Source organism: Callorhinchus milii, unplaced genomic scaffold (genome assembly GCF_018977255.1).
Source record: "Callorhinchus milii isolate IMCB2004 unplaced genomic scaffold, IMCB_Cmil_1.0 Scaffold2, whole genome shotgun sequence".
Classification (NCBI taxonomy): domain Eukaryota; kingdom Metazoa; phylum Chordata; class Chondrichthyes; order Chimaeriformes; family Callorhinchidae; genus Callorhinchus; species Callorhinchus milii.
The window spans coordinates 42,928,989-42,954,534 of record NW_024704743.1 but is presented as its reverse complement, the minus strand read 5'-3'; the positions used below and the strand labels follow the sequence as shown (position 1 = coordinate 42,954,534).

The 25,546-nt window shown below is 42.9% G+C and overlaps 1 protein-coding gene across 3 annotated transcripts; it reads left to right on the top strand.

The window, feature by feature from the left end:
* The first annotated feature begins 13,240 nt into the window (after positions 1 to 13,240).
* On the top strand, positions 13,241 to 20,944 carry rnf152 (ring finger protein 152). Of its 3 annotated transcripts, none has more exons than XM_042332507.1 (3): positions 13,241 to 13,364; positions 14,919 to 14,986; positions 17,671 to 20,944. In XM_042332507.1, the coding sequence occupies exon 3, from the start codon at positions 17,918 to 17,920 to the stop codon at positions 18,539 to 18,541; it is 624 nt and encodes a 207-aa protein (XP_042188441.1). In that variant the 5' UTR covers positions 13,241 to 13,364; positions 14,919 to 14,986; positions 17,671 to 17,917; the 3' UTR covers positions 18,542 to 20,944. The 3 variants fall into 3 exon arrangements, 2 of the variants coding, with proteins under 2 accessions (XP_042188441.1, XP_042188440.1); XR_006084887.1 differs by lacking the exons at positions 13,241 to 13,364; positions 17,671 to 20,944 and adding exons at positions 14,367 to 14,425; positions 15,265 to 15,318; XM_042332506.1 differs by lacking the exon at positions 13,241 to 13,364 and adding an exon at positions 14,367 to 14,425.
* The last annotated feature ends 4,602 nt before the right edge of the window (positions 20,945 to 25,546 follow it).

Below are 25,546 nucleotides of genomic sequence, written 5' to 3'. Positions count from 1 at the left end.
AAGTAATAAGTACTATGTAGGTGTAAGCAAAGGTTAGTAAGAACTTGGGCCAATCCAAAATGCTGAACGTGTAATAATAATAATCCTTGCATTGTTATTATTATTGCATAATCATTATTATAACGACAACAACAACTTGCACTTATATAGTGCCCTCCACGTAGGGTAACGTTTCAGAGTGCTTACATCGTTGAGACGTCTCAAAGCGCTTCAAAGAATATACTGTAAAGTGAATTGACTGTATATTTTGTGGGCAAAGCATGGCATACCTTTAATATGGGAGTGCGGAGTGTTAAATCTTCCACTTTGATGAAATCCGTCTGGATTAAGCTGTTCTTCTCATTACCATTTTACAACTGCATCAATGTGTATTCAACCAGAGATATGGATCTGTTAAAGAAAGTAATTTTTAATAACTGTGATGGAGCACAGTGAAATTTGCAATCTATATTTGGAAAGTATGTGCTAAATCTGTAATTCACTTTCCAAAATTACCATATTAAATTTGTGCTGTGAGTATGTACAGTTATGCACTAATTCTCTTTAATTGTAATAATCCTAAAAAACTGGACATAAAAACACTCACACTGTGACCTTTGCCTATTACTATTATAAATCAAATGGACAGAGCTGTCACAGTTATTATGTTTTTCTTCTGCTAATTAGTGTATTTTATTCTACAGTACTGTATTAAAGGCAAACAAAATCCTGAGTGTTCCAAATGAGCAATCTGTATTGAGAACAAAACAAGTCAAAGGGTATGTTCTGCTCAATCTCTGAACGCAAACTTGGATGGAGTTACAAATCTCGTAGACTGCCTCACAGTGTAATACACCACTGCACAGAAGCATCAACTGGCTTGCAGATTTGCTAGATGATAATCTTTTAGTGATCCACTAGTAAAATAATTGTTTTGTTTGAAAAAATCTCAGACTCATAAATATCATCTTCCATTGATTTTATATTAATGTTATCACCTGATTTAAAGAAAAAGCAGAATGTATGTGGAGATGGCACGTATTAACGATTTATTTAAGAGGAAAGTAAGGAGTAAGACTATTTCTCTAATCTCCATAATAATAATAATCATCGCCTTTGATATAGCGCCTTATCATATCTTGTTCAGCAAGTTAACATTTATTGGCACTGGGTAATTGAATTTGCATCTAAAAAAAATACTATTCGGGTTTCATTAAAGAAATCAGATGGAAACATGAACAATTATCACCTGTGCTCTCAGAGGTGACATTAAAAACTACTACTGAGAATACAGTGATAATCCTTGCATTTGTATAGTTCTTTATAACATCAAAACATCTCACAGAATTTTTCTGTGAAGTGTATTGACACTGTATTTGTAGATAAATGCAGAAGCCAATTTATGCATTGAAATGTCTGACAGTCAGGAAGTGAACAAATGTTTTTTGTTCTCTGTAGGATTGTTGATCAGTACATGGAGAAACTATTTATCTTCCACTTGAATAGATAGTTCACCTTGGTTTCACGACTCACCTGAAGGACGGCATATCTGACAATACAGCGTTCCCCCAGCGCTGCACTGGAGTGTCAGACTAGACTGTGAGCTCAAATTCCTGACCTGGGTCTTGAACTCACAACCTTCAGTCTCCTACTATCACTCGTATAGTTGTTTCTTGTAACATAGTATGCACTGAAACTCAGAGACCAATCAATCACACAGGTAGCAAGACTTTTATGAGTCATTAAATATAAAATGTTTATTTTTTGAAAAACAATATTAACTGTTGCTTAATGATCTCTTCCTTTAAACTCCTGTGCTTATTTTCTTGCAATAAAATAAGACCAAATGCAGCCCAGCACAAAGGTACGAGCACTAAACGTAGATGCCATTATATCGGCTTCCACCCACGCAGAGCCTGATTAGAATGCCCCAGATTAGACGTGCTGTTCACCCTATGCTTATGTTGAAAGTGCTGCTGGTGTCGCACATGTTTACACGGATGCCGGCCACATGTTTTATCTTGCACTGAACAATAGAACCAGAGGACATGGCCTGTGATTGAAGAGGGGTAAATTCAGAATAAATCGGCAGAAACACTACTTCAGTGAGTGAGCAGTAAACTTTTGGAACAGGCTCCCTCGGGAGACAGTGGAAGCAGGAAATGCCATTTGTTTCAAGAACAAATTAGATAGATTTCTGTTAGAAAATAATATCTCGGGATACAGTACATAGTTTGGGACACGACATGTCAAGCGACTGCCAGGATGGTGGAAGCTGAACTACATGGACCTTCACCTTCTTTCGCCTGGCAAATTCTTCAGTTCTTATATTGTAACATGGCACTGTGATCCATGTGAAAGCTAGGCATCATCATTCTTGGAAACAGTTTATGGTTATTTCATAGGTCCTGCAACCAGCCAAAATAAGTGAAGGGACAGGACTCAGAACACAACATAACTGATTTCAGGAATTCACTACATTCGTTCTAAGTTAGAACCTTACAAATCTACAGCACAGAAGGCCTTTTGGCCCATCATGTCTGTGTTGGTTCTTTTAAGAGCAATCCTCTCAAGAGGTCAGAACATTGGTAGACCCGGGGTCGCATTTGGAGGAGAAGTAAATTTTTCTCTTTTACCTGCCCTTTCCCCGAACCCTATAGTTTACTCCTTTTTCGATATTTATCTAGTTCTCTTTTGAAAGCTAATATGGATTCTACCTCAAACACTGCTCTGAGCAGGACATTCCATATCCTAACTGCACGATGTGTGAAACAATTTCTCTGAATCTTCCCATTTCCTCTACTCTCGTTGATGTCATCCGCAGACATGGGGTCAACTTCCACATGTAGGTGGACACCAAATCTACTTCTCCAGTTGTGACCCGGGATAGATTATCAGAATGAACGTGAATTCTCTCCCTGGAGGGATGGGTCCTGCTTAACTATTTCAGGAAAGTATGAGGCACACCATGGCAAAAGCCAAGGCTTGTGTTGGGGTACTGTTGGAGCCTAACCACCTAAAACATTGATATTGATGTTGCTGTCTGGCAAGCTTTCCTACTGCTTGTCCAGCTAGGACCACTCTACCCGTTAAGGCTTTGGCTTGCAGGGTTAGCAGGATTTGAGTGGAATGACACATCAGCACAGCCAGCCTGGAATGGAACTCTCAGTTTGGTTTGGATACTCTTAAGCATGGTGATGGTTTCCGCATGTGTCAGACACCTGGCTGACCAAAAAGAAAAGCGGTTCCAGGTCCACCGATGTTCTATCTTCTTGCTTGTTATGAGCTCCAATTTTTTTCAGCTGAATGTTGACAAGACGGAAGATGTACTCCTTGGCTCCTGTCAACGTCTTCTCATCTGCGGCTCTGACCTCCCGAACATCCCTGGCCTATCCCTTAGCAGAAAGTAGGAACCCAGTTGTTAGTCAATTGGCAGATTGCTTTCCCGGGGGTAATAATTGTTCATTTCAATCCACGGCTGTTTGTGGGTCACTGCTGTGCGCAATTGGCTGCCGCGTTTCGCCCACAAAGTATACAGTCAATTCACTTTACAGTCTATTCTGTGAAACCAGGCTTGATTGGAATCCAGCCCTTGTTAGCCCTTTACACGTAGGTTGATCACAAATAACATAAAAGGCAGTGACAGGGTTTATCCTCCTGTCACAGGAAACAAGAGGGGATCGCAGGATGAAATTTATAATGTTTCATAACCCGCTCCTAATGAAAGCTATCACGAGGAATATGCTATGAAATTGAAAATTTCACCCCTGTATTTGTTAACGAGGGGACTTTAATGAAGATTTCCATTAGAATTTCCTTCAATCCAAGGGAATTCCTCTCCAGAAATAAATTGGAACAATGTGATATGGAGCTGATTTCCTGCAGGATTACTTGGCACACTTAAATTAGAGGAGAACCACTTTATGTTATTCCCATTTCTTATTAAGGACCACTTTATAATAATATTAATAATAATCCTTGCATTTGACATAGCGCTTTTCATGTCTTCTAGACGTCTCAAAGCGCTTCACAGAATATACTGTAAAGTGAATTGATTGTATATTTGTGGGCGAAATGTGGCAGCCAATTGCGCACAGCAATGTCCCACAAACAGTCGTGGATTGAAGTGACCAATTTATTATTTGTTTTCTTGAGGGATTATTATCAGATGTGTGGAGTAAGGAAACTTGCCCAAGGTTTCACCCGGCCTGGAATTGAACCCAGACCTCTTGCTTGCGAGGCAAGTGCTCTAATCACTGAGCTACAGGTTGCAAATTAAAACTCCAAATAAATACAAACCAAATAAATAGAGCACAACAACTAAATGGTTTATTCTTAAGGTTAAATGAACTAAATGGTTTATTCTTATGTTGTTATATTATTATTATTTACTTCCTTTTCGACATCAGATGTCTCAACAACGTGATAAAGTGCTATATCAAATTCAAGGATTATTATAATACTTATTAATAATAATAATAATCCTTGCATTTGATTTAGCGCCTTTTCACAATGTTGAAAAGCCCTTCACAGAATATTTTCTAAAGTGGATTGACCGTGTATTTTGTGGGCGATTCACTGCAACCAATTGAACACAGCAGTGTCCCACAAACAATCTTGGATTTAGTGACCAATTTTTAAAAAATATTTATATTATTATATAACTGCAACTTGTTGTTGTGATTCCTGTATTTAAGATCCTGTGTGCAGTTCATGGTGCCCTATTATAGGAAGGAAATCAGAGCTAAATGGGAAATGGAAAATGTACTGTGCAGGTTCACAAGGATGATACCAGGGAGGTGTGGTTAGAGTTATGTGGGTAGGCTAAACAATTGGGGCTATTTTCACTGTGACAGAAAAGGTTAGATGAACTGTTATATATTTAGATTTCTGTGATGCTTTTGACACAGGAAATTTGTCCATATAGTGGAAAGGCACAGAATATGAGGGAGTTTCTGAAGTGGATCGGAAGTTGTCTGGTTTCATGGAACACAATGGGTTCCATTGTAAATATTAGTTACAAAGGCATGGAAGGAAGTAATTAGTGCGGTGTTTTAAGGATCAGTGTTCGGATTGATGTTATTTAAACCATATATTAATGATTTGGAAGTGTAGACAGAAACCTGAATATGAAGAGGGGAGCCAAAAGGGGCCAAAAGCATGGTGAAAGAGATGGGTCTTAAGGTGGGTTTTGAATGTGGAGTGAGAGGAGGCAAGGTGGAGGGATTCTGGGATGGAGTTCCAAAGGGCAGCGTAAAGTGTCTGAAAAGTTACCCAAAGATGGAGGGATGGAGTGGATAAGAGTTGTGACACAGGCCAGTGTTTGCTGAGCAGAGGAAGCAGCTGGGACCGTAGGATCAGAAGAGGTCGCAAGAGTTAGAGTGAGGATGGCTGTGGGAGGCATTTGAACTTGAAGACAAGAATCTTGAATTCAAACTCCTTGGGGAATGGGGAGCCTGTAGAGCCAATGAAGGATGTGCTCGCAGAACCTGGTGTGGGCTGCAGAGTTCTGGATGGTCTGAAGTTTGTGTAGGAGGAGCTGGAGAGTCCATTGAGCAAGGAGATTAAATAAGTGAGCCTGGTGGTGACAAACGTTTACATGATCTTGGGGTACGCAAGATGAAGGGATAAGACATAATAGCCCAGTAAGTGATGCTCACTTCTACACTTGTGCGAGTCTGACCCCATGTGAATGTATTGCAAACAATTAGGTCACTATTACAGTAAATAGTAATAATAATCCTTGCATTTGATATAGGGCCTTATTGGGTCGCTGAAGCGCTTCACAGAATATACTGTAAAGTGAATTGACTGTACATTTCGTGGGCGAAACATGGCAGCCAATGGCAAACAGCAGTGTCCCACAAACAGTTGTGGATTGAGTCACCAAATTATTATTTTTAAATGCTTTTTGAAGGGATTATTACCCCCAGAAAACAATCCACCAATCGACTAACAACCTGGTTCCTACTTAATGCGAGATAAACAGAGGCGTATGGAGTAAGGAAATATCCAAGATTTTGCCCTGCCCAGGAATCGAAACCAGGTCATCTGGCTTGCAGGGTAAGTGCTTTAACCAATATGCTACAGGAACATAAACTTGTTGGGGTAGTCAACTGATCTCCTCTTGTGCTGCAGTCTCTGTGATTCTATAAAGGTTTTCTCCATTGGGAACAGTGTGACGTCATCAATGACCATTGACCTCTTGTAACAGTCTTGCTCCAGGAATGGATGGTGAAATCATCTGTGCTACTGCTACATCTGAAAAGTCACGTGGTCCATTTGAGATAGTGCTCATCCATCAAAACAGATGGCAGGGAGGTGACAAATGCATTCTTTCAAACCAAAGGCTGCCTTGAATTTGAAGCTAAGTATTTTAAATCATATTAAACAAACTACAATTCATGTTATTTGATATTTAATTAACTTAGAATAGCCTATTGTGATCTCATCTTTCATTTATGCAGATACTAAGTACACAATCACTACAGATTACAGTATATACTGTCAAGCGCTTTGAGATATCCTACCAAAGTGAAAGGTGCAATATCAAATGCAAAGATTTTTTTTTGAAAATTGGGAAATTGGAATCACAGGGTGAAGGGAGGGTTTAAACAAGAAAAATATTAGTTGGAATTCTGAAATATATTCCACGATTTGGTAATAGGGCCATGTGACAATAGTTTTATTTACCAGAACGGGCCACTGTGATTAATACAATACAAACTTACATTTGTATAGCACTTTCATGTTGGGAGGACATCTCAAGGCACTGGACAGTCAGGGATTTCGACCTGAGCTGGGGGTTGGAATCAGGAAAGGTGGAGGGCAGGAAACGTAGGAGAGGAGGTCCAGTCAATCAGTCCAGCATTCCTCAAACCAACACCCTTTTTATAATAAAAAAAAGGAAAATAATAATAATTCTTGCATTTGATATAACGCTTTTCATGTCTTCCAGATGTCTCAAAGCACTTCACAGAATATACTGTAAAGTGCATTGACTGTATATTTGTGGGCGAAACTCAAAGCCAATTGCGCACAGCAGCGTCCCACAAACAGTTGTGGATTGAAGAGACCAAATTAGTATTGTTTTTTTCTTGAAGGATTATTGTCAGGTGTGTGGAGTAAGGAATTTTGCCCAAGGTTTCACCCTGCCGGGAATCGAACCCAGGTATCTCACTTGCGAGGCGAGTGCTCTAACCACTGAGCTACAGGATTCCACATGGAAGATACTGCAGATGCTAGAAATCTGAAATAAAAACAGAAGTCGCCGGGAACACTCAGCAGATAAGGCAGCATCTATGGAGAGAGGAAAGTGAGTTAACGTTTCAGGTCGATGACCTTTCGTCAGAACCCTTCTTAAATTTGTGTTCCATTGATCAGAGCTTCGGTTTAATTGATACACCTTTCAATGTGAGATGCAATGTTTACAAATAAAGTAGATTGATAACCAACAAATAGAACAGATTAGAATGTGGATTAAACTTCACTAGCCTTTCACAGCTTCCCTTCTCCCTTCACTGTTGTGAAACAAAGGATAGATCAGACTAGATCAGATAGATCATGCTTACTAATAATCTTAAAATTAGAACTAGGCCATTTAGGAGTGAAATTAGAAGGCAGTTTTTCACCCAAAGGGTAGTGGAAATCTGAAACTCTCTCCCTTAAAAGGCTGTGGATTCTGGATCCATTCACATTTTCAAGAGTGGATAATGATTTGTGACCCAGCTCCTTGGGAGGTCCTCCCGACGAGAAAGATGCTTTTCAAATGTAATTTTGTTGTTGTTGTTAGGTCAAGGTATTAAAGGATACAGGGCAAGAGCGGGTAATTGGACTTGAGGCGTAGATCAGCCATGATCATATGGAATGGTGAAACAGGCTCAGGAGCTGAATGGCCTACTCCTGTTTCTATGTTTTATGAGCAATATATTCCAATATATAAATTAGAAAAAGCAAAAGTTCTGGTTCAAACTGAGCCACCTATTTGAAATCCTCTCGGCAAATCAGTTAACGTTGTACTGTTTCTGAGTACAAACTAACAATGAATTATTTGTGCTTGGAGGGCTTCGAAGAGTGGTGAGTGGGTTGCATCATTCAACTGAAATGGCAGCAAAGACTTGGTCAATGGAAACATCCACAGTGTACTCTAACCATTTTTCACAGAATCAACAATGGCTAGGTAATTCCTGTGAAGAGGTAGAAAAACAAAACCCTCTCCTAATTTAAAAATTCAAATCTCGGTTTCTGAAGGGCGTTCACATTTTTACTGTAAAACCCATCGGGTGCAGATTCAGAAATAAAAGTATATATATGCAATCAGTTTTAATCGACCTTGATGCTATAAAAAAGAGGCCCATAGAGAGAAATAGGGCAGATCAGCTGCATGTAGAATTTATTATTGAGAAATACAACACTACATACTGCTATTTAAAAATAGAAAGTGTAATTACAAAATGAATATGTATTATTAAGACATCTGTGTCAAAAGAAAAAAGTCCTCCCAGCTCAGGATTCCACTATCTTTGAGGTGTCTTCCTACATAATTTTTTGTTGTTGTTGAAAGTGCTGTCACAGTGTAAGGGTACAAATTCCAAAGGCATAAATAAAAAGTTGAATTGTATCCTTAATCTGGAAAATATAAATCAGCATTATTGACTCAGAGTTCATAAAGTATGTGTCAGCCTGGCTCAGTTAGCACTTTCACCTCTGAGTCTGAAGGTTGTGGATTCAAGCCCCACTTAGGTCTTAGAACTCATATGGTCTAGTCTGACACTCCAGTACAGTGCTGGGGGACATTACATTATCAGAGGTGCTGAGCTTCAGATGAAATGTTACACCGAAGTCTTGTCTATGCCTGTTCATGTGCGTATTAAAAATCCCTTGCCACTGTTTGAAAAGAGAAGAAAGTTTCTCCAGGTGTCCTGACCAACAATCCCCAAATAAATGTGGTTACTAACTCGCACCAGGTTCTGTGACCCATCATCCCCACCCTCACCTGGCTCCCCATCCCCCAGAAGATAGAGTTAAAAATCCTCGTCCTCACCTTCAAAATCCTTCACGACCTTGCCCCATCTTACTCCTGTGACCTGCTAACCCCATATCAACCTGTTCGCTCCGTCCATTCAGCAGGCTCCAGCCTGCTCCACGTCCCCTGCCTGGCCCACCCCACCATCAGCGGTCAGGCCTTTAGCCACTCTGTCCCTACCCTTTGGAACTCCAACCCACATTCCCTTCGCCTTACTCGTTCCCTTGCCTCCTTCAAGGCACATCTCAAGACCCTACTCTTTGACCGCACCTTCGCCCACCCTCCCACCCTTCCTGCCCCCCACTCTCCCCGATCCCAAACCTCCTCCCTGCTCGGGTTCAAATCTCTGACTGTCCAGAGTCTTGGGACATCCCCCCGATATAAAAGGGGCTATATCAATGTAATATTGTATTGTATACCACATGTAAGGATCATTATTTTAAAAGGGAATTGGATAGATGCTTGAGAGAGGAATATTAGGGATATTAGAGGTATAGGGAGGGAATGGAGCTAGATCAGGTGGCTCACATAGAGTGAAACACTAGATCAGACTTGATGGGGCTAATGGCCTGTTTTTGTGCTGTAACATTCCACGATTCTATGATAAATCTAAAAATATGATCCTGGCCCATTGCCTAAAACAATAAGTTATGGTCATCGTAGTTTTGAAAAGACACACAGTTAATGGAAAATCCAGAGAAAGGGAAACAAATTATTCCTAGTTTTACAATGTCGAGCCACAAAGAATGGTTAAAGAAAATGGTGAAGGGGCATGATGTAAGGTTTTTCTAAAAAAAAGTAATTGTAGATTAAATAAAACCTAAATTTACAGAGGTACAAAAGAAGAATTTTGTTAGTTGTTGCTTAATGGGAAGGCCCTTGACAGTGACTGTTGGCCACTAACTGTTGACTCTTTCACCAGCTGGGGGGGGGGGTCGGGGAAACAACCTCATTTAACCTCGACACAATGCTCACTTCCAGCAAGAACAAGGTTCACTTTTCTTCTTTGTAACCGATGGGTATTTGAGGCCAATTGCAGAGCTGACAAACTAAATCCTAGAGCATTTGTAAAAATGTAACATGTATGCTTGAAAATACATATAGTGATGACCTTGCAGCTGTCAGCATAATAAATAATGATCATGTTTGGTGTGTACCAGACTCCAAAGATGTTAACTCAAGGATACTGGGGCTCCCAATTGAACAAAAGTATATATTAAAGCCATGAAGTAATGAACAATAAACAATGTAATTTATTTACTTAGTTCTTGTCAACAAAACATTGATTGTTTTTATATCCGAAAGAAAAAAAGTCTAAAAATGTCCCACCAATATCCTGGGTTGGGATAATATAAGGTAGCAACTGTAGTCCTGTAGCTCAATGGTTAGAGCACTTGCCTCACAAGCGAGAGACCTGGATTCGATTCCCAGCAGGGCAAAACTTTGGGCAAGTTTCCTTACTCCACACGCCTTTTTTTAACCTAGCAGTAAGTAGGAACTCGGTTGCTAGTTGATGGGCGGATCACTTTTCTGAGGGTAATAATTCCTACAAAACAATATTTTTGATAAATGGTCACTCAATCCACGACTGTTTGTGGGACACTGCTGTGCGTAATTGGCTTCAGCGTTTTACCCACAAAATATTCAGTCAATTTACTTTACAGTATATTCTGTGAAGCACTTTGAGACGTCTTGAAAATGTGATAAGGCGCTGTATCAAATGCAAGGATTATTATTATTAGTGGAGGGAATGGGATTGATGAGGCAAATGACCTTTTCTTATTCCATTGTCTCGTTATGTTCATAATCCTATGTATTAACACGTGGGGAGAGGGGGAGTGGGGAATACAACAACTCGTGCTAATATAACACCTTTCACATTGGATGAATTTTAACAATAAGAATCCTTGCATTTGATACAACACCTTAAAAGGTTTTCGAGATGTCTCAAAGTGCTTCACAGGATACAATGTAAGGTGCAGTGACTGTGTATTTTGTGGCTGAAACTTTGTCTTGAAGCCCATCACGAAGAGGATGGGGACCACTGAGCTAGTGGGAAAGGAGGGGGAATTTAAGAGCATTGACCTGTAACAGACAGTTTTTAAAAAGGTTTTGAAAACATGAATATGTCTGTTAAATAATGCATAGAGCAGTATTACCTTATAAATGCAACTTCTAATTCACTATCATGTTAATTATGTCACCCTCTTCACTAACTCAATGTTCCTGTTTGGCAGAATTAACTCCCAGAGCTTTGCATTTATTACAAAACCGTTTCATTACTTAGCAGTTCTCTTCAAACTAATTCTGACCTACATTTCCAGAATAAAAAAAAAGTGGTGACGTTGAAAATGAAGTGAACTATGAAATACATTTCACATTTCAGTGACTCGCCAGCCAGTGATTGTCTTTGTCTGGGAACTGACTGGTTGGAAGACGATGGATGATAAATTGTTCCTGGCTGCTCAATAAAAGGCAGTCATTGAAGTCACGATGGTGTTTGTTCAGGCAAGTGTGACAGACACTGTAACATTGTTAGTAAAGGTGATCTATCTTATCTGATTGTTGGCAATGTCACACGTATGTCCTATCTACCGCGCTCTTTATTTGTGGCATGAAAGGTGCAACTTCAAGATTGGATCTATAATAATAATAATCCTTGCATTTGATTAAGCGCCTTATCAGTTTTTTTTGACATCTCAAAACGCTTCACAGAATATACTGTTTGTGGGCGAAACGCGGCAGCCGATTGCGCACAGCAGTGTCCCACAAACAGTCATGGATTGAAGAGACCAAATTAGTATTTTTTCCTGTGGGATTATTATCAGGCGTGACAAAGGAAACTTGCCCAAGGTTTCACCCTGCCGCGAATCAAACCCAGGTCTCTCGCTTGTGAGGCGAGTGCTCTAACCACTGAGCTACAGGACTCCATCTAACAGTTAATCAAACTCTTGCTTTATTGCAATGAGAGGCCAGTGAAATTAGTCCAAAAAAAAGGTGCAAAGGGTTTTGGAAGGATTCTTCCCTGTGTATCCCAAGGCTGATTTGCAGCTTCACATTATTGTTTCGGCCACAAAATATACAGTCAATTGACTTCACAGTATATTCTGTGAAGTGCTTCGAGACGTCCAAAAGACCTGATATTAATAATAATTGCAATCGTAATAACTGCCGGTGCTGTGTGATGGTGGGGCGGGGGTGGGGGGGGGGTTGCTGCCTTGGGGGATGTGGTGAAGCTGTCAATCCCCAGTAGCCCGGTGTGCAGCAGCTGATTAAAATCGATAAGCGACCCTCTGCGCTGTCAATCAAAGCAGCCAAGCCAGCGCTCGGGGACGCGCGGTGCGAGCCGGGAGTTGTAGTTCTCTGCGGGTTAATGAACTCAGAGTCACGGACTCCCGGAACTACAGCTCCCAGAAGCCCCCTCTCCCCCCCCTCACCCACACGCTGCTCCAGCCTCCTCTGTCAGGCAACCCGGAGAACAGCCACCCAAGCCATCCAGGCAGGGCAAGCGGGCAGGGCAAAAGGTAGCCAGGCAGGGCAGGGAGGCCAGGCGGAGCAGCCAGCCGAGCAGGGCAGAGAGACAAGCAATCCGGCGGGGCAGCAGACAGAGAGGCAGGACGGACCAGGCAGAGAGGCAGGACAGCTAGACAGGGCAGCCAGGCAGGGCAGGCAGAGAGGCAGGGCAGCCAGGCGGGGCAGAGAGACAGGGCAGCCAGAGAGGCAGGGCAGCCAGGCAGGGCAGAGAGACAGGGCAGCCAGGCAGGGCAGGCAGAGAGGCAGGGCAGCCAGGCAGGGCAGCCAGGCAGGGCAGAGAGGCAGGGCAGCCAGGCAGGGCAGCCAGGCAGGGCAGAGAGGCAATCAGTTCGGGCACTGAGGCAGGGCAGCAGCAGACAGACAGGAGGTGAAGCTCGGCAGAACAGCCAGGCAGAGCAGACAGGCAATCAGGCAGGGCAGGGCAGGCAGGGCAGGGCAGGGCAGGGCAGGGCAGACAGGCAGGGCAGGGCAGACAGGCAGGGCAGGGCAGACAGGCAGGGCAGGGCAGCGCAGGCAGGGAGGGCAGGGCAGGGCAGCGCAGGCAGGCAGGGAGGGCAGGGCAGGGCAGGGCAGCGCAGGCAGGCAGGGAGGGCAGGGCAGGCAGGCAGGGAGGGCAGGGCAGGGCAGGGCAGCGCAGGCAGGCAGGCAGGGAGGGCAGGGCAGGGCAGGGCAGCGCAGGCAGGCAGGGAGGGCAGGGCAGGGCAGGGCAGCGCAGGCAGGGAGGGCAGGGCAGGCAGGGGCTGGACACTGCAACTGCCGGAGCACAGAGAGCGGCACCAGAGCTGAAGATCTGGTTTTAGGAGCAAAGAAAGAGAACGAACGAGAGGTGAGAAATAAGGAAGTAATAATCAGAGGAGAGGGGAGGGAAGAGAGGGGAGGAGGGAGGGAGGAGGGAGGGAGGGAGAGGAGAGGAGGGAGGAGGGAGGGAGGAGAGGAGAGGAGGGAGGGAGGAGGGAGGAGAGAGGGAGGAGAGGAGGAGGGGAGGGAGGGAGGGAGGAGAGGAGGGAGGAGGAGGGAGGGAGGGAGGGGAGGGGAGGGAGGGGGAGGGAGGAGGAGGAGAGGGAGGGAGGGAGGGAGGGAGAGAGGGAGGGAGGGGAGGAGAGGAGGAGGGAGGGAGGAGGGAGGGAGGAGGGAGGAGGGAGGGAGGGAGGGAGGGAGGAGGAGGAGGGAGGGAGGGAGGAGAGAGGGAGGAGGGAGGGAGGGGAGGAGGAGGAGGGAGGGAGGAGGGAGGAGAGGAGGGAGGGAGGGAGGGAGAGGAGGAGGAGGAGGGAGGGAGGGAGAGAGGGAGGGAGGAGGGAGGGAGGAGAGGAGGGAGGGAGGGAGGGAGAGAGGAGGGAGGGAGTGAGAGAGAGAGAGAGGAGGGATGGAGGGAGGGAGGAGAGGAGAGGGAGGGAGAGGAGAGGAGAGAGGGAGGGAGGAGGAGGGAGGGGAGGGAGGAGGAGAGGGGGAGGGAGGAGGGAGGGAGGAGAGGAGAGGAGAGGGGAGGGAGGAGGGAGGAGGGAGGGCTGCGGAAAGAGATGAGCATTCAGTCATCACAAAGCTCGTGTGGGACAGAAAAATAAAGGGACATTTTTAGCATCAGAGCCGAGAGCAGCTGAGAGAGGGAGAGAGGGAGAGGGGGAGAGAGGAGAGGGGGAGAGAGGGAGAGGGGGTGAGAGGGAGAGGGAGAGGGGGAGAGACGGGAGAGGGAGAGGGGGAGAGAGAGGGGGAGAGGGAGAGGGGTGAGAGAGAGAGAGGGAGAGAGGGAGAGAGGAGAGAGGGGAGAGGGAGAGGAGGAGAGGAGAGGGGGAGAGGGGGAGAGAGGGAGAGAGGAGGAGAGGAGAGGGGGAGAGAGAGAGGGGGAGAGAGAGAGGGAGAGGGGGTGTCGGGGTACCGGGATCGCTGAAGGTATGTGTCCGGAGCTCCTGTGCACTCACTGTATACACTGTTAGTGTTGTTGTTGTTGTTGTGTGAATGAGTGTCTGCAGATCAGGTGTCTGTGGGGCCGCAGCCCCGGGGGGGGGGGGGACAGGGGGGACAGGGGGGGGCAGGGGGGGGGGACAGGGGGTCATACCCCGATCTTCGCCGCTTTGAAGCAGAGAAAATACCAACCGACCAACAACCAGAGGGACGAGAGGAAAAGGGAACCATCCTGGAGAGGGGAGGGGGAGAGGGGAGGGGAGGGGGGGGGAGAGGGGAGGGAGGAGGAGGAGGAGGGGAGGGGGAGGGGAGAGGGGAGGGGGAGAGGGGAGTGGAGGAGGAGGGGAGGGAGAGGGGAGTGGAGGAGGAGGAGGAGGGGAGGGAGAGGGGGAGGAGAGGAGAGCTGCTGATACCAGGGTTGCTGTGAACCTGCCCTTAACCCACTTTCTCTGTCTCTCTCTTTATTTAAAACCAACCCCAGGCGACACCCCAAAGGCAAACCGAGGAACCCCAATAACTTTGGATGGAGGTGAAGCAGTTGTTTGTGAGGTTGGTGTGAGTTCAGACAGTGGGGGGGGGTGGGAGGTCTGGCTCAGAGGAGGATGGTGATGATGATGGTGATGATGATGATGAAGGCTGGGGGTGGGTGACAGGGTGTGTGTGTGTGAGCACAGACTGGGTCAAAACACCTGGGTGGGGGGGGGGTGATGGTGGTGGGGGTGATGGGGGGTTCTGGGAGCTGGTCCATGGTCCATCAGCTATGCACTTACTTGTTGTCTCTCTTGGCCTCTCGCAGCAGATGTCAGTGGGTTCTGTTTTCCCCACAGGTTAGGATCAGGGCGTCTCCATGTCGGGCATGTCTGTGGAGAATAAAACATGTTTAAAACAAGAGGCAAGAGACAGACACACAGACAGACAAACAGACACACAGACCGTCAGGGGATGGTCCATAGTCCAGGTCCACAGTCACAAGGAACCACCGAGAGGCCACCAAAGCGAGTGGGTCACACAGCAAACTCTGTGTGTGTGTGTGTGCAACGTGCAGGAGAAAAGTCAGGAATTGGGGAAATCGAGTTGAACAAATAAATACTGTTTTTTTATATATATATGTTTATGTATGCATTTGTGTGTTTGTACAGTGTATGTCCCCGCAGTCTCTGCTCAGGCTGCAAAGAGGATGCCGCAGCTGATACAATTTTTTTGCAAGGGAAGGGACTGGGTAAATAAAGATGCTTTTGATGTGCTTCAACAGTGATGTAGCTCCAGCTCGTCTCTCTCTGGTCTCTCTCTCTGTGTCTGTCTGTGTGTGTGTGTTGTCTGATCGACCCCCCCCCCCCCCCTCCAACACAGCCTTTGGGCAATAAGATACAGGGCAGTGCCCCTCCACAGCTGATCAGGTATGGCATCCTCTGACAGTGTTGGACGAGAGACCTTTCGGTGGAAAGAAATAGTTGGGCGTTTTTAGGGAGGGGTTGTTTCTTTTGTTTGTTTTCCGTAGAAAAACAGGCAGGAATCTGGACTGGAGACAAAGGGGATTGCAGTGTGTCTGTAGGTCTCAGTGTGGCATGAACAGCAACAGCACTGTCAACATGACTGCCTGCTTCTCCACTTATTTTAGAAGGTGATGGGAGGGTGTCTGTGTGGGTGGGTGGTGGGGCTGGATGGGTCCATTTAGATGCAGATCCACTAATTATTGTGACAGTTTTCCACCCCCCCCCACCCCCCTCCCGCCGTCCCTATCTTTTTCCGCTCCCTTTGTTTGAGTTCCAGGATTTTTTCAGTTGATGCTCTGTTGCAGGATATAACTATTGGAATCGTTTGGAATTTCACATTTTCACAAATGCGCTTGTGGTAACCGAATCGCTTCTTGTAAGTTAGATGTGCAATTTTATTCTGTTTATCCCGTCTCAGGACATTTTAGAAGCAAAGGTTCTGGAGCGGGATGGAATGGGCTGGGGTGGGGTGGGAGGTAAATGGAAGAGGACTGGATCGGTCATGTAGGGAGCAATCTGACCAGATTTTCTCCATAATCTGGGCTCCTGTACTCCAGGTACATCCCACTTTACCAGGAAAACAAGCGAAGATGGGAACATTTAATGATCATGTTAACTAATCTTTCTTAACAATGAAACGAGAAGTGAAGGGAACATTTTGATGGCTTATGTAAAGCGATAATAGTAAGTAACGAATCAGTTGTTGCAGTGGCACATAAATATAATTCTTGGGTCCAATCAATATTCTCGAAGGGCAGACAAGATCAGGTTGCAGATAAATCGTAAACGCGATTGTTTGCGGAACAGTGTGATTGGAGAATCAATGCTGAAGAAAACACAGGTACCTACATAACTAGGACCTTGCTTGTGTTTGTCTTCCATAGACTGAGTATTAGTGACTTTGGGTAACTAATCTTAACAGATTTAATTTTTTTTAAATGGACAAAGAAACATTGTTTTGTGATTGTATCTGATTTTTTTTGTCTGGTATCTTTCAAGAAATCATTCAGAGTTGAGTGAGGCCTTTGTGGGCAATAATGTTGCTTTCAGCTTGTTTTTACTTACTAATTCTATGAACTCCTTATTATCATACCTGATTTTCCTGTTTGAGATCATGTTTAGGCAATGTGCTCCCATTCGTTTAGTAATGTACTTGATCACTGGTTAGTGAAATGCCTGAGGTATCTTTCTTACTGTACTTTTATTTGTTTTTTACTTTTTGCTCCATGAAGAAACTCCAGACATTTTTGGTCTGTAAGCACCTCCAGTTGGTATGACTGAGATTAGTAAATTGTTGGGACACATCTAAATGTTACCACTTACTGCCTGCCACAACTTGGTACAGTTGTACGAGGCTACCTTTTAATGTCTCTTCCTAATGCTTACAACCCCACGATTGTGCAACACTCCCAAGATGTTATCTTGCATGAAAGGAGCTGTGCAAATGCAAATTGTTGTTATAGGAGTAGCCTGTCAAATTTACATTCAAGAGAGTAAAAGTATTTTTACAGCTTACGGGACAGTTTGCAAGTCATTCACTTGGTTTTAAATTGGTTGCCGTCCATCTCTGTTATTAGAGGGATGGAGTGATCTTAAACTTAAAGAGTTTCTCTTTCTGAAAGAAAATAATGCAAGTATGATGCAAGTAGGACCACATCCACAAAGACCATCTGCTTCTTGTTAGCATAACCTTAAGTTACTTACTCATTTCAGTGTTGTCTTCTTTGATTTGTTTTCCAGGTAATGAAAGAATTCAATCGGGTGCTTGCTGGAACTCCCAGGGCATTCCTTAGCCCATTCCCTCCTGAAGGAGTACCTGAAGACTAGAACAACTTAAGTCAGTGAATCTGGGCTCCTGCCGTGGGGAGCAAAAGCATAAGAGTGTGTGTGTGTGTGTGTATATATATATATTATAATATATACATATATCAGGGAATTTAGAGCTCCCGCAGTCATCTCCCCAAAAGTATCCATTGTCAATATAAAAATGGAGACACTTTCTCAAGATTCCCAGCTGGAATGTCAGATATGTTTCAATTACTTCAGCCCCCGTCGTCGCCCGAAGCAGCTGGACTGCAAACACACCTGTTGTTCTGTCTGCCTCCAGCAGATGAGGAGCAGCCAGAAGGAGCTGAGGTGCCCCTGGTGTCGAACTGTCACCAAGCTCTCCCCGAGCGTCTCGGTATCTCAGCTGCCTGACGACCCAGAAGTAATCACCGTGATCAGCATCCCGCACACCTCCGACCACACCCCGGTCTTTATCAAGCTTCCAAGCAACGGGTGCTACATGCTACCTCTGACTGTTACTAAGGAGAGCGCACTGTTGCCAGGAGAAGGGGGCTGTCGCTTATTGCCAGGAAACCAGCGGAAGACCTTAACGGCTGTGGTGATCCCAGGGGAAAGTCAGCAACTCCAACAGCTGCAACACGGACTGAGGAGGGAGGAAGAGGAGGAGCAGGAGGAGGAAGGCCGGGAAGGTGTCAAAACTTCCACCTGCTCAGGTGTTTGCACTGTGCTGCTCGTGGCCTGCGTGCTCCTGTTCTTGTTGGGCATCGTCCTACACAACATGTCCTGCATCTCAAAGCGATTCACCGCCATCTCCTGTGGCTGAGCTGAGCAAACTCGTCATCTTAAAAAAAAGTTTCTCCACGTTTTACCTGCTGTGTCAGATTCCCAGACTGGGACTCAATTGAAAGATAAAACTGAAGGACTTGGTTCTGTTGGAGCAAAGAGGTTACACATCAATCAGTGCTGGGGAAGTTGGAACAAAAAATGCATAAAAATTGCAAAAAAATCACTCAGTTGCGAAGCGATTGATGCTTAGGGGGTAATTTGCTAAATCGGGCAAATGGTTCTTTGTGGTGGATTTTGCTGGTAATTTTGCATTTGGAAGCAGAAAATATGCAGAATTAATGGGAAGTGATCTCCCTTGTGAGATTCTGTATTTCTAAAGTGTTAAATATAGTCTCCCTTTCGATGGGTGTTGCAATAAAGCTATCTGCAGGTTAACTTGAATCATTATTCAGCGGCAGGTGTCTAGAGTCACCATCTTGTACACTGAATACTAAACTTTACTGTTTGAATCCAAGCTTTAGTTCTTTGTAGTTGTAGCAGTCCTGCAATGGTGAAACTCATATATTTGTCACCAGTGTCTGGTGTGCAGGAACGTAATTTAGACTGACAGGCATAGTGATAGAAAAATGCACATCAAATGCAACAATTTTCTTTAGGCTAAAATCATTTAAATTAGCCTAGTATAATTTTTAAAACTTTAGAAAAAAATACTGTGTTGATCTTGAACTAGTTTTTATTTTTATTTTATTTTTTAGATCTGTGTACAATAAATGTTTTTGAATCTTGTCTCATAGACCACAGTAATATAGGTACAACAACTTAGATACTTTTAGTCAGATTGCAGTTGTTGACTCAATACAGCTTTGTCATATTTTGTACGTGAGCAGAATTTGACAGTAAATAGTTAAATGAGCTGTGATCACGCTTTTCTGATAGTGTGAAGCTAAGCTGTAAATGGTGATTGTTTTAATTGCCTTTTCACTGTAACGTAGTTCATGCATTTTAGTAAGAATTATAAAGATGTGTTACTGGAAGTCATTTTAGTTAGACTTGACCCTGAAATGGATATTTTACTTAGTAACAATGTAAGTTGTAATTTTGCTGTGGCAAATATACCACATGGCAATTGCAGGCTTATGTCTTGGATTTGCTGACAGATATGGGTTTTGCACCATTCTGATAGAATTTTTTATGAATTATATTTAAAATCAGGTCCCTCTTCCCCGCGTTCAACTCATTCATTATGAAAGATCTAATTTCTTATCCTCTATTAATAGTTGCTGGGCATTGTAGAGGGATGTGGAATGATGGTGCTGGACTAATTGTGAAGTGATCGCAAACTAAAGCAATTCACAGCACAACATTAATGTGGTGAATGGATTAAAATGGGTTAATGTGGGAGTGGATAATTTTGGTGATGACATCAATTGACAAGGCATAAGAATGAACAAACCATTCAGGGTAGAGCAAGGGTGTGTGTATGGAGTGGATGGAGAGAAATCAGGCTCCTAAGCAGGACAGATAAAATATAATTGTTCACTCTGTCTGAATTGGCATTTGTTACTTCCAACCTCCCCCTATGAGAGAGAAGAAATTAGAATCCCACTCCAGATTTGTCTCTGAAATCAAGTTGGGATTCATAAAATGCTGACATTTTTCTTTTCAACCGTTTATCGAGTTAGGTCTGCAGTGCCATTGCCTATTCTATTTTTTCCTGAATGTTTTAATGTACAGTTTTGGTCTTGCCCCAGTAGGCAAGGCAACCTCAGGCTTTATCTGCCTGTTCCAGTTCAGTGGATACAAGTGATATATATCCTTTTCTTTAGCACTTTTCTCTCCCCCACTCCATCCCCCTCGTCTTCTCCTCCCCCACACATATACACGCTTTGCATTTTCTCCTCCCCACGTGTACCTTCTCCTCAGCAAACTGGTTAACGGACCAGCCAGACACTTCAGCTAATAGCCCGGTGGTGCTATCCACCGCTGGTAAAGTGTTTCCTCTTATAATGTGTTATTTATTTTATTGACCTGTCTTTGTGACAAAACCAACTTTGAATGTTATGAACTGCCATATTATGTACACGTTACGGTAACAAACTGCCCAATATTGAGTTTGTAAGAGATGATCTATCTGCTGTTTATAATTGCTGACTGTTGTAGTGTCTTTGTGCTTACTCTTTGTAGCAAAGAATGCATGAAGCTGCAAGTAGGATTTTTCCACTGACCTGATTTTCTGATCATGTATTTTTAAAACTTGCACAATGGGTGTAGCTAGTGTTGATTTTAGTTCATTGATAATTGTAAACAATCACATTGATATAGTTTAAACATGACCACTGTACTGTGATTCTGGTAGTATTGGCAACATTACTCAGCAGTTTATAATAAACTTACGTAGGCCAAGTCATTTATTAAAGCTTCAAGACCCACTTTAATTATTCAAGTGACTTCTTTGTATTCCTGTGTACACTACAACAACAAACAAGGTAATAGGAGGAAGGAGAATGCTTTATCTTTTGACACATTCAAGTTCCCTTCACCCCATGAAGGTGAGGGGGTCTCTTTAGGGTTCAGCTGACTCCAAGATGATGTGTTTGGCAATGGAATAACAGAATTGAGTCAACTCTCAGTGGCAGTCTCAATAGTCTGTTTCCTGAACCAGCTGGATCAACAGTACTCCACAGCACTGAAAAATGGCCTTTGGATGTAAAGTATGTCACCTCCAGGGAACCCCACATCCTTCATATAAACTGGTGAGACCACTGCTCCAAGGGGTCTGACTGAGTTCTCGCGGGTCAGAATGATATTCTTGGGATCCACCAGATGCAACTGACCGTTTATGCCACCATTTTCCCCATGAGCATTTGCAACTATTGGTTTATGGATCAGGTTAAATACAGCAAAAGTAAGTGCTTATTAAGCTTGTAAAACATGGAAGTGATTCATATTTTGCAGCTTCAACTCTTTGAGACAATGCAATCACTAGGGCTACAGATGGACATGTGGACTTTAGCAGTTTCATCAACATCTCAGCGACCAGAGTTATAAATTTCAGAAATTTCCCAAATTCTCGGTCAGTTTTCTTTGTGGGCATGGGGATAGGACTATCTATGGTTAAAAAGGTATCTTCCTGTGGATTGTGTTTCAGTTGGGGAAGTTTTTTTCTTCTCTGAGCTTCCTTGAGAATAGTATAGAAGGCCATCAATCTTGAGGTGGACTAACTTGGCTTACATTCCAGTGCAGTGTTGGGGGAGTGCTACATTTTTAGAGGTTCCACCCTTTGGATGAGACGATAAATCGAGACCCTGACACATGCCTGTTTGTGGGACACTGATGAGCGCAAATTTGGCTGTCTCATTCACCTACGAAAATATAGTCGCTACACTTTACAGAAACTTTGTGAAGCTATGTGAGCCATTCTTGATCAATTGATGGTGCAGAAGGGGGAGTGGTTACCAATCCCTTCACCAGAGCAAGCAAGTCAGCAGACGACAAGCCTTACTGCTACTTAATGAATGGACTTGTAGGATGTATTTTATGGAATACATTGGTGGGAAAACCTGTCTTACCATTTTTTGTGTTCTACATTGAACAGCACAGTGAGAACTGCTGAAATCAACCCCACATTAGACAAGATGGCGCATGCCTTGTAACCTGACAAATTGCTTCAAAAGCATCTTCAGTACACATCATGCATTTCAGTCATGTGCTGTCAGCAAAAGTGATGATGAACATGCTATGCATTGTAATAGCTACTGAATAAAATGAAATAGAGTTGGATTCAGCCACAATCTGTTGGAATTAAGAATTAAATGTCCAAAGGCTTTGCTTTGGTTACTGGACCACAAAGCGTCTAATCTGGTGACATGAAGCAATGTTGAAATTATGCAGCATCATGTGTAAAATACAATATCGACCAGCACTAAAGTTACCTGAGCTTGAAAATTTCACCTAATCTAAGCCTGGATTTTCTCTTAAAATATATGATCGCACAATTATGGAGATACTTTAATTAATTCTTAAATTGAAAACTAAATTTGCTGCATTTCTAAAAAATAACTGGCTTCCAACTTAATTAAGACTGACATTTAAGAGTATGACACAATTTGGGGCGATCCTAACTTTCATCATTTAAAAGTCTTGCAGACTAAGACGAGGTGGAATATCAGGTCTAAAGCTATTCTGAGTATTTAGCATAGTACTGGCCTCAAGCAGTATTCCTCATGGAGGTATCATCCTAGTTTTGTACAACAGTCCTGTGCTCCATCATTATTTAAATCCATCATCTGTGCCAGCTGTTTTATCTATACTCAGCGGTGCTCTGTACTTCAGTACCCTGATACATTGGAGCTCTTTTGACTCAAATTTCATCAAATTAGCATTCCACAAAGGCAAAACAGTTGACGTGTCTGTCAGGACAACTAATCTCAGAAGTGTCAGCCTCAATTGAAGGACAAAATCATTCGGAGAATCTGCATTCTGATAGCACCAGTCAAGAAAAGAATGCTTGACAGCAGGATATTGTCTCAGATCTCTGATTTGATAGAGGTCTTCAAGATGATAAAGAGTTATGACAAGGTAAATAATAATAAATTATTTTCACTGTTTGGTGAGTCAGCAACGAGAGGGTATGGGTTGAAGATGACAATAAAAAGAATTAGAGGGGAGATTAGAAAAAAAATCTTTGTGCAGAGGGTGGTTGGAATGTGCAATTCTCTGCCACTAACAGTCATTGAAGCAGAGCCTGTAAATTACTTTAAGATGGAATTGGAGAGATGCTTGCAAAAGAGCAATATTGAAAGATATGAGGAGCGAGCAGGAGCACCACAGCTGTGTGCAAATTGGCTGCTGCATTCGTCCACAAAATACACACAGTCACATCACTTTACAGTATTTCCTGTGAAGTGCTTTTGAGATATATTGCCAACAAGCTAAATGCTATATCAAATTCAAGGATTATTATTATATCAAATAAATAAATCCTTTATAAATCCTCTATATCAAATGCAAGGATTATTATATTAATCTTATAAGAGTAGGAATAAATTAAATGTCTTATGTGGAGGGAGAAAATAACAGTGAAGATTTGATGAGCCAAATGGCGTGTTTCTGTGTTGGGACATTGTATGGTAATAATGACTGAGACTACACACAGAATCGCCTAGTCTCTAAGACTACAACAGACTGAAAAGTTTAGAGGTGGTGAAGAATGTTATCAACGATAGGGCAAGGCTGCAGAATTTAGTGGTACAGCATGAGAGATGACAAGACAAGTAATGATCTGGCCACTGGAGCAGCAGGTAAGTGAGATTACATATTATGATTATTTTACAACTTGAATCAGATGCTTACTGTAATGAATCAAATGGAACAGCAGATTGAAGGCATCAAGCCTGATCATTGGCACCACCACACTATTATAGTATACAAATGGCATGGAAAGAATGCAAAGGAGTATGGAGGACCTTAAACTGAAGTTCAAATAATCCAAATAATCACTTGTTACAGACCTGTTTTGTCTTTTAAGATATTTATATAACAATATTATGCAGGATAATTAGCTTGAATTTCAAAGATGCCAATTCTTGGGTTTTACTTTTAACACTTTAACACTGTCTCAGATACCTAATAGCAACAAATGTTTTCACTGTAGTTTTACTGGGATTCGGAGTAAATGAGGAGGACATTAAATGCTTAGGTTGTTGAACTGCATGTGGTTTCATTGTTAACAGTAAAAGAGAACGCAAGAGGGTATGTCTGTTTAATTATAAGGACAATTGATAAACCTTGAACATATGTAATAAGGTTCAAAATATTTAAAACCGTGGAAACAATTGGGTGAAAAACAGTGTATATTTCTGCAGATTACTTCAGCAAAAGACATTACCTACACTTTTTCCTCCTGTTTTTAATATTAGTAGTGAATATAGTATGGTAATTAGATGTTAAGGTGTTATCTGCAGGAAACAGAAAGTTACACAGACCCTGCATTATGCTCTCTGTATTAATTGGGTTCACAAAGAGGCACCAACAACTGGTAAGAAATAGGAAAGTCAATGCCATACATCTCGTAAAACCCTGACAAAACTTTTATTGATAAATTCTGTTAAAATCATACTTTATCTAAAAGAGATATGTTGCATTCAGTGGTACGACCAGCATTACCAGCTAGAGTGTGTGTTCAAAGTGAAAACATGCAATTTATATTGCATAATTTGTGCAGAAGACTGCAAAAATATTACTGCTCAAAAATGTTTTGCTGACATTTATGAAAATCTACCATCAGTGGAAACTGTGTTTTTTGTGTCTGGTAAGAACACACAGACGATTGACCTATGCCTACTTGAATCTACTTGGTTCAGTTGCTTTGGTGGAATCACTAAAATGACTGCCACATTTGTTAAATGCAAAAACTACATGCAAAAAAAGGAGGAGCCCTAAGGGATTGCTAAAGTTCTCAGGTGGAAAAAATCATTGTGTTCCTGGCGTAAACTTTGCCTTGACCCATGATCTCATTAGAAAACTGCTGTGCTCAATTAGCTGCTGCATTTCGCTCACAAATATACAGTCAATTCACTTTACAGTATATACTGTGAAGTGCATTGAGACGTCCAGAAGGTGTAAAAAGTGATATATCAAATGCAAGGATTATTATTTATATTAACCGAGGTCTTGCACGTGAATTCCTGCATCATTTGAACCATGCTTGGCTTTGGGAGGGTTAATTCAACTCTACTGAGGAATTAAGCATCGTTATTTTTGGTCTGAAAACTCCTCAACCTCAGCTAGCTTCAGGTTACCAGGGCACAATTTAGCATTTGTGTGTCCTTAAAACTTTGCTTAAAAAAAAGCTAAACGTGTTGATGGAGAACCACAAGATGCTTTGTACCTTTAAGATAATGCGTTTTCTAAATTGAGTGTCAGGTGGTTTTACAAGGATACAGCGATTTGGATATTTACATTTTTAAACCATCACTTAAAGAAAGCCCTTATGGTTAACTGAGAGCAATATTGAGGAATCAATTGGTCCTATATGACTTTG

Coding starts and splice junctions, on each gene's coding strand:
- rnf152 (XM_042332507.1), top strand. CDS start 17,918: ATGGAGACACTTTCTCAAGATTCCCAGCTGGAATGTCAGATATGTTTC.